The 11,875-nt window shown below is 43.3% G+C and overlaps 1 protein-coding gene across 2 annotated transcripts in view; it reads right to left on the bottom strand.

Moving 5' to 3' along the window:
* Positions 1–460: 460 nt before the first annotated feature.
* The window catches only part of LOC100353038 (cell cycle control protein 50C), a 33,315-nt gene continuing 21,900 nt past the window's right edge, over positions 461–11,875 (bottom strand). For both annotated transcript variants that reach the window (XM_002716615.5, XM_008267044.4), the window contains 2 exons: positions 6,179–6,388; positions 461–817 (listed from right to left, as the gene is read on the bottom strand). In XM_002716615.5, coding sequence (XP_002716661.1) covers positions 594–817; positions 6,179–6,388 — 434 coding nt within the window. In that variant the 3' untranslated portion in view covers positions 461–593. The remainder of the gene's footprint in view (positions 818–6,178; positions 6,389–11,875) is intronic.

Raw genomic sequence — 11,875 nt, 5'->3', positions numbered from 1 at the left:
TGAGTAGTTTCTGAGAATCAGTCACTTACAGTGCTTTTTTCTTGGCCATGTAGGTAACTCTAGGGAACTTTCTGGGCCTTCTGTTTTGTGTATTTCTGTACCTTGGGTCCTGCCATAACTTTGGTTTGACCTAATCTTAGTAGGGAAAACTTAGTTTCAACTCCATCGATAGAAATGTTGAAAGCATTCTGATGCTCAGTTCAGCAGTTGTTCTTGGAAAGTATTCCAACCAGCCAATGAAGACTATGGACTGAGCTTACTCTAATGGGTAAAATGAGCCACTCAATTTCGGGGACCCCAGGCTTACTTTCACTTGGCAGTTGAACCCCCTGGGCATTCACCAGCTTTCAGGCACAAGGACTTCAAATAAATACTTGGAACTCAGTCTAGAGCTCAATGACAATTTATTACCCCCATTCCATACTATACATAATTACATTTCCTCCTCTTCTTCCTTCTTCTTTTTCTTATTTCTGAAATTCTCACTATTTACCTATCTGGGACTGAATTTGTTTCAGTCAGGCCTGTTCTACAATATCCCAGTCATTTCCAGGCTTGCCAGAGATTTTTGGCTGTTACTTTACTATCTGTTTCTATTTTCTGCTTTGCCCTTTTAAAGCCTTGCTTTGCCACTTCGAGGTGGATGCTTTCCTTTGTTTTAGCATGAAGTGAATTGCTAACATGGCAAAGGAGGCTAGCCATGTCATGGCGCCCGTAACTGTGTAAGCAAGACCTAAGAAGAGGCTGCTGCCTCCACTCCATGTCAGCGTGGAGAGGACAACTGATTTTTCTCCTTGGAACTTGGTTACTGGGAAGTCTAAGAGGACATGTTAAGGATTTGTTTCAGCATTTCTCATCATTACCACTATATATGCTAAATATATTCAGTTGAACCATGTACAATTACTCTTTTTTTAAAGTAAAAATGATTAAATATTCAATATTCATATGGTTGGTTCAACCTAATATTTACCAAACAGTACTCTGTATCTTGCTGGAATAAAATAAAAAAAACTTGGCTGGTGCTGTGCTATAGTAGGCTAAGCTTCCGCCTGCAGCGCCGGCATCCCATATGAGCAATGATTCGTGTTCCAGCTGCTCTTCCTCCAATCTAGCTCTCTACTATGGCCTGGGAAAGCAGTAAAATGGTCCGAGTATTTGGGCCCCAGCACCTATGGGGGAAACTTGGAAGAAGTTCCTGGCTCGTGGCTTCAGATCGGCCCAGTTCCTGCCATTGTGGCTATTTGAGGAATGAACCAGCAGATGGAAGACCTTTCTCTCTGTCTCTCCCTCTCTGTAACTCTATGTCTCAAATAAATAAAATATTTTTAAAAAGTAAAAAAAAAAAAAAAAAAAACCAAAAACCTTCACTCTGTGTGGTGTTGGAAGGAGATTTGGACAAGAGAGATCTGAATGCCTTATAGACAACTGAATGCCTTAAGGACAACTGAGTTATAATCAGATATAATTGATTTCCTTTGGCAAACCCAAGGAAATTAAAAGAATATAGGTACATCTCACAGTAAACTTAAATTTTTGTTTATGAATCAGGAAATCTAGGGTTGGCTAAATTACTTCATAGGCTAAAATTTGCATTCCTACCTCAAGGAAAATTCTTCAACAACTGTAATAATAATGATGATGACATAGCTAGCAAAAGATTTTGGTGGGAAAACTAAAGGTGGCGCATTTGTTTGTGTTTTGAAAAGGGTAGGGTCCCTCACTGCTGGTGAGAAAGTGTTTGAAGTGGGTTTGCTATCATTAGCGTTTTAATGATGTCATTGTGATTATGCATGTGGCCTGAGGTTTTTAAACATCTGGTGCCTTTTGTAAACCAAACTAATAAACAAACAAAGGCTTCTCATAGCAACGGCACAGGAATGAGGCATTTCCCAGCAAAGCTCTTAAAAGGCCTCAAATCACTTGGCAACATGCTATTTAAAGGTACCAGGAAACCAGTACTTTTTTTTTTCTTTTTTTGTTTTTGACAGGCAGAGTGGACAGTGAGAGAGAGAGACAGAGAGAAAGGTCTTCCTTTGCCGTTGGTTCACCCTCCAATGGCCGCCGCGGCTGGCGCGCTGCGGCCGGCGCACCACGCTGATCCGATGGCAGGAGCCAGGAGCCAGGTGCTTTTCCTGGTCTCCCATAGGGTGCAGGGCCCAAGCACCTGGGCCATCCTCCACTGCACTCCCTGGCCACAGCAGAGAGCTGGCCTGGAAGAGGGGCAACCGGGACAGAATCCGGCGCCCCGACCAGGACTATAACCCGGTGTGCCAGCGCCGCTAGGCGGAGGATTAGCCTAGTGAGCCTCGGCGCCGGCCTTTTTTTTTTTCTCTTTTACATCAAAATTCCTTATTGTCACCAGGTCCTTGGGTATCATCTCAAACCATCTGCTTGACTGTTCTCCCTCCTTCATTTCCATTGGAAAGGATCTTTTCCTTGCACAGAGAACATCTCTTTTCTCTTAGAAGGGGCAGGCACTGTGTGCAGCATGGGCTGGGTTCCTACTTCCCTATTAGGCCAGTGTCTGGTTGGATGATAGCCTAAGGGCTGTTCACAGGTAGTGCATGTACAGGACTGAAGTGCAGAATCAAATTCTAGGAAGTTCTAGATTTGAGAATGATCAGCATTAAAACATAATTGTGAACAAAGTTACCAAGGATACCACATCCAGCGAGGAGAGTTTCTCCCTTGTTTAGAATATGAGTTTCCTTCCTCATCCTCCCATCCCCAAACTGAGTGTAATACATTGTGTGTACAGCAATACATGTTCTTTTTTCCTGTTTCTCAAATGCAACTCTAACTGCTTTATTGGCCAGGCAGTCACAAAGTTGACTGGATCAGAAGGTCCAATTTGAGAGACCACTCACTGTCAAACAACTTTTAGTTTCTACTTAAATGTGAGGGAGAGGGAGTTTGCTGAACTCCTTGTTCAAAATGAATGATCTGGGACCAGTGCTTAGTTTACCAGTGGCAGGCATAGCTGGTAAACCTGCCACCTGCAGTGCAGGCATCCCATATGGGCATTGGTTCCTATCTTGGCTGCCCCACTTCCAATCCAAATCTCTGCTGTGGCCTGGGAAAGCAGTAGAAAATGGCCCAAGTCCTTGGGCCTCTGCACCTATGTGGGAGACCCAGAAGCTCCAGGCTCCTGGCTTTGGATTGGCCCAGTTCTGGCTGTTGCGGCCACTTGGGGAGTGAACCAGCGGATGAAGACCTTTCTCTGTGTCTAACTCTGCCTCTGAAATAAACAAATAATTTTTTAAATGCAAATTCTATGATTTACTCTGATATGTGCTTCTGATGCTGTTCTCCAAGAGACACAACTTGTGGCTTTCATTGTCAAACAATAGAACTAGAGACTATTAAATAAACTAACTGAAGGCAAAATGTACACCTACTCAGTAAACAACAGGAGGCTACAAAAAGAAAGGCAGAGGTAATGACACAGCTGCAGGGACATCTGTGACTGAAGAACATCCCCACTCCCCTGTCAGAATGGAGATATCCACACACCTGCTCTAGGATAGGAAAGAAGATGGAGTAGGGAACTGGAACACATCATCGTTCACTTTTCATGATTCTCTCGCTCAGCCACCCTGAGAAGTAGAATGATAAGGTGGGCAATTCTGTGTTAAGAATCTCTCCCACTAGCAACTGCTTGCCAGTAATCCTGATATGCTATGGGGAGTGCTGATGCCTAATTGGGCAACAGACACAAAACCATGTGTAAGCTCTGGGAAGACTCTGGCTCCAAGAGAACTCTGCCACAGAGAGAATCAGAGAGACTTGAAAATTGAGTCTAAAGACCAGTTAATATAAATTATGTTTAAGTACATAATTTTTTTATTCATAAGCATTTTTAAAGTTTTTTTTTTTAAACTTAAGGCAGAGTTACAGAGAGTTGGTGAGGAGAGACAGAGAGAGATCATCCATCTTCTGGTTCACTCCCCACATGACCACTATAGCAGGGACTGGGCCAGAGTGAAGCCAGGAACCAGGAGCTTCTTCCAGGTGTCCCATGTAGGGAAAGAGGCCCAAGCACTTGGGCCACCCTCTGCTGCTTTTCCAGGCACATTAGAAGGGAGCTGGATCAGAAGTGGAGCAGCTGGGACTCGAACTAGCGCCTATGTGGAATTCTGGCATTGTGGGTGGTGGCTTTACCTGCTATGCCACAATCCCAGCCCCTTTCTTCTTCTTCCTCTTTTTTTTTTTTTTTTTTTTGACAGGCAGAGTTAGACAGTGAGAGAGAGACAGAGAGAAAGGTCTTCCTTCCGTTGGTTCACCCCCCAAATGGCCGCCACAGCTGGTGTGCTGTGCCAATCCAAAGCCAGGAGCTAGGTGCTTTCTCCTGGTCTCCCAAGCGGGTGCAGGGCCCAAGCATTTGGGCCATCCTCCACTACCTTCCCGGGCCACAGCAGAGAGCTGGACTGGAAGAGGAGCAACCTGGACAGAATCTGGCACCCCAACCGGGACTAGAACCCCGGGTGCTGGTGCCATAGGGGGAGGATTAGCCAAGTGAGCCATGGTGCTGGCCCCAGCCCCTTTTGTCTTAATTTTTTATTTTATTTATTTATTTATTTTTATTTTTTTGACAGGCAGAGTGGACAGTGAGAGAGAGAGACAGTGAGAAAGGTTTTCCTTTGCTGTTGGTTCACCCTCCAATGGCTGCCGCGGCTGGAGTGCTGCGGCCGGCGCACCACGCTGATCCGATGGCAGGAACCAGGTGCTTCTCCTTGTCTCCCATGGGGTGCAGGGCCCAAGGACTTGGGCCATCCTCCACTGCACTCCCTGGCCACAGCAGAGAGCTGGCGTGGAAGAGGGGCAAACCGGGACAGAATCTGGTGCCCCGACGGGGACTAGAACCCCGTGTGCCGGTGCCGCAAGGTGGAGGATTAGCCTAGTGAGCCACGGCGCCGGCCTCGTCTTAATTTTTTAAAATCAATGTTTTGTAGAGTACAAAGTTTCTTAAAGACAGTATTTGGTGTCATTTTAAAGTTAAATCCTTCTTGTTCTGGAATAGAGTTACATCTGCATTTTAAAATTCAGTTTAAAAAGTTTATAATCTCTTGTTAAAGCATATGGCCACTATCTTGGACCACAGATCTGTAAAAAGGCACCAGCTCCTACCTGCTGGCTTCTTCTTAAGGGAGGGAAGGGTAGTCATGTCTGTGCATTGGGTTAACTGAACTTGCCCCTGAGTGCAGAGTCCCTTGGTCTCTGATACTTTTACCTACGATAAAAGGTTCTGCAGTTTCTCTTGGCTTTTGTTAGTTTTAGTCCATATTCCAAATTTACTTTTCTCTTTAAACCCCTCTCCATTTTCATGGTTGGGCTGCCAACTTATCCTATCCAACAGGGCATGCCTCTCCTCACTGTTTTAGATTTCTAGGCCCACTGTTACTACATTCATCTTGGGGGACAGAACTAGTCTTTCCCCACCTTTCTGTACCTCCTTACCTGATGCTGTTAATAACTGTTATTTCTTAAATTAAAAAATGCACATCTAAGTATATATTATGGAGATACACAGCTATTAAGTGACAGGAAGAAAGTCAAAGAGGTTCAGGATTTGCCACCCCAAAATATACTAGTTTGGCATACTGATTATTTTACAGCTAAGGGTCCTTGAAAAACAGCAAGTGCATGAAAGGCACTGTGATCTCTCCTTCTCTTCCTGAAAATAACAGATAAAACTTACATTTAAAAGATTCCCTTCCTATACCCTGTGGGGGGGGGACAAAAAAAAAAAACTTTTTTAATTTAATCACCAGAAACCAAGAGCTGAGGATGACAGAGATCTGTACAGACCTTGTTAAACTAACCCTTTTCTTTCTGGTCACTTTTCCAAGATCACCATTCTTTGTTCAACTGAGTATATAAGCACTTAGCCCTCATTACTTCTTTGAGTCTTCATTTTTCTTGTGAGAACTCCCATGTATGTGTGAATAAAATTGTATACTTTTCTCCTGTTACTTTCTTTTATGTTAGTACCATATGAGTAAAATTCTTCTACACAGTATTGCCTATACAAGAAATATACATTCCTTTCCTCTCTTTTGGGGGTGGGTAATAGAGATTTGGTTATAGAAAATAGGAAAGGGTAGAATGAACTACTTTAACAATGAGTAGCCATATTTTCCTTCACCTCCAGAAAGAAAGTGGTATAAAAGGATACTATAGGTTATGTTGAAACTATAATTACCAGCAGGTAAGCCTTCAATAAAATAGTGTATTCGGTGGAGTCGACGGTATAGTTTCTTGAAAGTGGGAAAGGCAGCTGTCCGCATCCACACGATGAAATCGTCGTTGAGGAAGCCATTATTTTCTGGATCATCTGGATCCAGCTCGTAGATAGGCTTGGGCCAGTAAGGGGGCTTTGTGGTTCCTGTGGAAGGAAAATACAGAATGTGGTAGAGAAAAATCATCTGTCCCTTTCAGTTTTTCATAGAGTATGGAGAATGAAACAACTGCATTCCTGAGGAAAGAGAAATAGGTTTTAGACTTTTAAAAAGTATGTATGTAAAAATAACCATTTCATCCATATACAGTAAATCTTAAAGTACTCACAGATCATTAAAACTATAGTAGTTTTAACCTTGTTTATAGTCGTTGTCTGTATTGCCACTAAAGTAGGGCCTTTTTACTTGTTAAATTTCTTATTCAGCAAAGTACTAAATCTTTTTAATATAATGTAAATTTACATTATGTTACCTCAAAAAGTAAGAAAAATGGGGAGAAGGAAGGAGGGTATGAGGGGGGACAAAGGAGAGAGAGAAGGAGGAAGGGAATATCATTATGTTCTTAGAATTGTGTCTGCAAAACACATTGAATCTGTTAAAAACTAATTAAAAATTAAAAGAAGAAAGAAAAAAACACACAAAAACAATTTAAAAATGTACTTTAAAAAGTGTATGTGTGTGTAAGCTACCTGAATATGTAATGATTGAAATATAACCATTTTGGGCCGGCGCCTTGTGGTGCCGGCACACCGGGTTCTAGTCCCGATCAGGGCGCCGGATTCTGTCCTGGTTGCCCCTCTTCCAGGCCAGCTCTCTGCTGTGTCCAGGGAGTGCAGTAGAGGATGGCCCAAGTGCTTGGGCTCTGCACCTGCATGGGCTCCTGGCTTCGGATTGGAGCAGCACAGGCCGTGGTGGCCATTTGGAGGGTGAACCAACGGAAGAAAGACCTTTCTCTCTGTCTTTCTCTGTCTGTAACTTTACCTGTCAAAAAAAAAAAAAAAAATACCATACTGGTGTTTTTTTTTTTTTTAAAGATTTATTTATTTTACTTGAAAGTCACAGTTATACACACAGAGAGGAGAGGCAGAGAGAGAGAGAGGTCTTCCATCTGCTGGTTCACTCCACAGATGGCTGCAATGGCTGGAGCTGTGCCGATCGGAAGCCAGGAGCTTCCTCCAGGTCTCCTATGTGGGTGCAGGGGCCCAAGGCCTTGGGCCATCCTCCAGTGCTTTCCCAGGCCACAGCAGAGAGCCGGAACAGAAGTGGAACAGCCGAGTCTCGAACCAGTGCTCATATGGGATGCCAGCATTGCAGACAGTGGCTTTACTCGCTACGCCACAGTGCCTCCCCCAACATATACTGGTTTTACATAAAAATTGGTTCATACTGGGGCTGATATTATGGCACAGTGGGTTAAGTTGCTGCTTTTGACACTAGCATCCCATATGTATGCTGGTTCAAGTTCTGGCTGCTCTACCTCTAATCCAGCTCCCTACTAATGTGCCTGCTTAGGCAGTGGTAGACTGCCTAAATGCTTGGGACCCTGAACCTCTCCCTCCTTCTCTGTAACTCTGCCTTTCAAATAGATAAATCTTTAAGATATTTGCCTAATACTTAAGAAAAAAAAGAAGAGCAACAACATTGAAGAAGCAGTGGAAATGGGAGCTCCTGTGCAGAACACATATGTGGCTTAACATTTTTGGCAATCTAGGAACACATATTGAAAGCTTTAATATTTGCATACATTTTGGCCTGAAAGTTTTATGTTTTTCTTTTTAAAGATTTATTTATTTATTTGAAAGTCAGAGAGAGAAAGGGAGAGACAGAGAGATGTCTTCTATCCTCTGGTTCACTCCCCAAATGGCTGCAATGGCCAGAGCTGGGCCAGGCCAAAACCAGGAGCCAGGAGATTCTTCCAGGTCTCCCACGTGGGTGGTAGGGGCCCAAACACCTGGGCCATTTTCTGCTGCTTTTCCTGGGCCATTATCAGAGAGCTGGACCGCAAGTAGAACATCTGGGACACGAATTGGTGCCCATATGGGATGCTGGTGTTGCAGGCAGCAGCTTTACCCACTACTACATGGCCCTGGGAATTCTATTTCTAGAAATGTGTTCTAAGAAAATGATCATGGAAGTAGATGAAGATTGTGACACTTGGATGTTCACTGCAGCACTGCACCTAAAAATGCAAAACTGGAAGCAAGGAGGGGGCGGTGGTAAGTGGAAAGAAGTGGTGAGCACAGGCCTTGTAAGCGGGTTCTGCAGTCAGGTAGCCTAGAAGGGTAGGGCACTGCAGGAATGTTGGAAGCACAGGGTGGTGGGTGGTGCCAGAAGTGAGTCCCTGGAGTTCACCCTCATTCTTACACTTCTCGATTTACAATGGTGCTCACATTGGTGTCACTCTGCAGCAGACTTTTTAACAGGTGTGTCCCTCGTATGTTTTTTCACTAATGTTTAGTCCAATGCCTGGTGCATAGTAAATGTTCAATAAATGCTTGCTGGCTGGCGCCGCGGCTCACTAGGCTAATCCTCCACCTTGCGGCGCCAGCACACCGGGTTCTAGTCCCTGTTGGGGCGCCGGATTCTGTCCCGGTTGCCCCTCTTCCAGGCCAGCTCTCTGCTATGGCCAGGGAGTGCAGTGGAGGATGGCCCAAGTGCTTGGGCCTGCACCCCATGGGAGACCAGGAGAAGCACCTGGCTCCTGCCTTCGGATCAGCGCAGTGCACTGGCCACAGCACGCCAGCCGTGGTGGCCATTGGAGGGTGAACCAACGGCAAATAGGAAGACCTTTCTCTCTGTCTCTCTCTCTCACTATCCACTCTGCCTATCAAAAAAAAAAAAAAAAAAAAAAAAAGCTTGCTAAAGGAATGAAATATTCCAATTAAATCTGACAGAAGTTGATAGTCAATCAGAGTCAGTTGTTCAATGAACTTTTTACTACCATGAAGCTGGCCCTAGGATGTCAGAATGCTAGATAGGAAGCCACTCTTTCTCAGCTCCTTCTTTGACTAAACTATTGTGTCATAAAAGAAACTCAGAAATACTTCTAAGCATGGGCTATTGTAATTGTAAAAGCATATTCTGGGGCTGGCGATGTGGTGTAGTGGGTGGAGCCACCGCCTGCAGTACCAGCATCCCATATGGGTGCTGGTTCAAGTCCTGGCTCTTCCACTTCTAATCCAGCTCCCTGCTAATGCACCTGGGAGAAGCAGTAGAAGATGGCGCAAGTCCTTGGGCCCCTGTACCCACGTGGGAGACCTGGGAGAAGCTCCTGACTCTTGACTTCAGATTAGCACAGCTCCAGCTGTTGTAGCCATCTGGGGAGTGAACCATCAGATAGAAGACCTCTCTCTCTCTCTCTCTCTCTCTGCCTCTCTGTAAGTCTGCCTTTCAAATAAATAAATAAATCTTTTAAAAATATATAAAAGCATGGTTGGATAAATCTGCTGTAGTATGTTGGTATACTTAAACATCCTCTGTAAATTATCCTTTCTTGGAGAATCTTCTGCAAACATTGTGCAGCCTACTTATTTTGGCCATTCTTAAGATTTTAGTCACTGTTTGATCCCAATTGAAATTGTTTTTGGTGTCTGCTCTGTGGACCTCATCCTTTTTTACTTTGGCCTAAGCTCATGATCCAAGACAGAGAGTCCAATGCATTACTGACAAGAGACTAATCTATGGTAATTGTTAAAAATGTAGTTCAGAATCCCTCTGCACCCCCAATTCCACCCCATACTGTTTTCAGACACTAATTTTCAGACACCAGTTTCAGTTGGGTCGTTTGTATGCATCCATTCATTGAACAAGAAACATTTCTTGATTGCTCATTATATATCCAGCACCAGGGATACAAAACTGCTTAAGACCCATGTACTTTGCTCAGAGAGTTTACAGGTTGAAGGAGGCATGAAAAGTATGCAAATGGATAATTGGAATAAATGTGGTTATTCTTACAATAGGAGTAAAAACAAAGTTTAGTAGGAGATGAAAGAAAGCCAAGGATCCTTTGTGTTATGGGCTGGTAATTGTATGGTTATGTGGCAGATAAAATAAATGTTGCCAGTTCCTTTCAAAACTAGTGATTCAGTTGTAGAAACAATGAGTAAATATGTCAGTTTGCTTAGCACTGTCCCAGTGTGTGACTATTGTCCATTATCACACAGTATTTATTCCAAACTAGTTCTGTACATATACTTTATTTTTATTTATTTGAGAGGAAGGGAGAATGAGCTCTGATCTGCTGGTTCACTTCTCAAATGCCCACAGTTGTCAGGGCTGGGTCAGCCCTGGAGTCAGAAGGTAGGAACCTAACCCAGGTCTCCCACATGGGAGCCAGGACCCTAATTATCTGAGCCGTAACTGCTACCTGCCAGGATCTGAATTGGTGGGAATTTGGGGTCAGGGGCTAGAACCTGGAATTGAACTCAGGCACTCTAATGTGGTCTTAGTTGCTAGGCTAAATTTCCACTCCTGTACATATAACTGAAATCTTTCAGCTTCCAGTCATGGTCTTAGCTAGTGGTGTGTGAGATACCCAAGGGCAGCAAACGGAGTGCTAATGTTAGCATGGGATTATATATGAAAGATAACCACAGAGCCTTTCCGTCAAAACAGAATGTAACATATCCCTGTGACCCTTGCCAGCTGTTTAACATTCAGCCAGTTAGGCCTTAACTTGTGAGATATGTGAAGCTGCCAAGCTGCAATTCCATGGGTTCAGGGGGGAACATGGGAAATTATAGGTTAGGTTATGAGTACCCGATATATGTGTGGGAACTAGATGCTGAGAATTCCTGAAGAGAGTAGTCTGAACTCTCTTGCAACAGTGGTTTTGCTATTTATTATATTATATAAATATATTTAACTATTGTATTATTTGGTACGCTTTTATTTGCTAATAAATTTTTTTAGTTGTGAAGCTCAAAAAAATGGAATGTGCATGCCTGATAGAAATAAAAAGATATAAATCTGCTGAAAAACATCAGAATCTACTTCAAAAGTTTGTGATTATTTCCATCTAGTGGTTAAGGCACCACCTGGGATCTGTAATCCAAGTGCCTTGGTTCAACTTTTGTCTCTAGCTCTTAACTCCAGTTTCCTGCTGATGCAGACTCTGCTAGGCAGCAGTGATGGGTGAAGTTAGGAGTCCTGCCCCTTAAGTGGGAGACCTGGATTAAATTCCTGGCTCTTGGTTTTGGCCCAACCCAGTCTTGGCCCTTGTAGGGATCTGGGGAGTGAGCTAGTGGGTAGGGGATTTCTTTTTGTCTCTTTTCCTCAAATAAATATATGAAAGCAAAAATTATTTTTATAATTTGTGGTTATTTTGAAAATACTGTACCCAAACACAGTAGACCTATAGAAGGTCCATTTAAAAATCATCTGTGAACATGACTTTTCATTTAAATCAAGTGGACTTCCTCTTAGCTTTATTAATTTTTTATTGCAGGATTTTTTTCTTTTTCTGTAATCAACAAAAAGCTTTTAATGTGTTGGTTCCTTTAGCACAGAAGGAACTTTGTAAACAGTTAAATGAGGTCAGTTTTACATGAATGCCTTCAAAGAGAAAAATCAGGTAAGTTAATTATGGAAATAGCTAGATTTAGCATAGGGTTCAATTCCTTGTGGAATCA

The sequence above is a fragment of the Oryctolagus cuniculus genome, chromosome 4, assembly GCF_964237555.1.
Source record: "Oryctolagus cuniculus chromosome 4, mOryCun1.1, whole genome shotgun sequence".
NCBI lineage: Eukaryota > Metazoa > Chordata > Mammalia > Lagomorpha > Leporidae > Oryctolagus > Oryctolagus cuniculus.
Note: the sequence above shows the minus strand (reverse complement) of the source record. Positions and strands in the feature narration are given on the sequence as shown.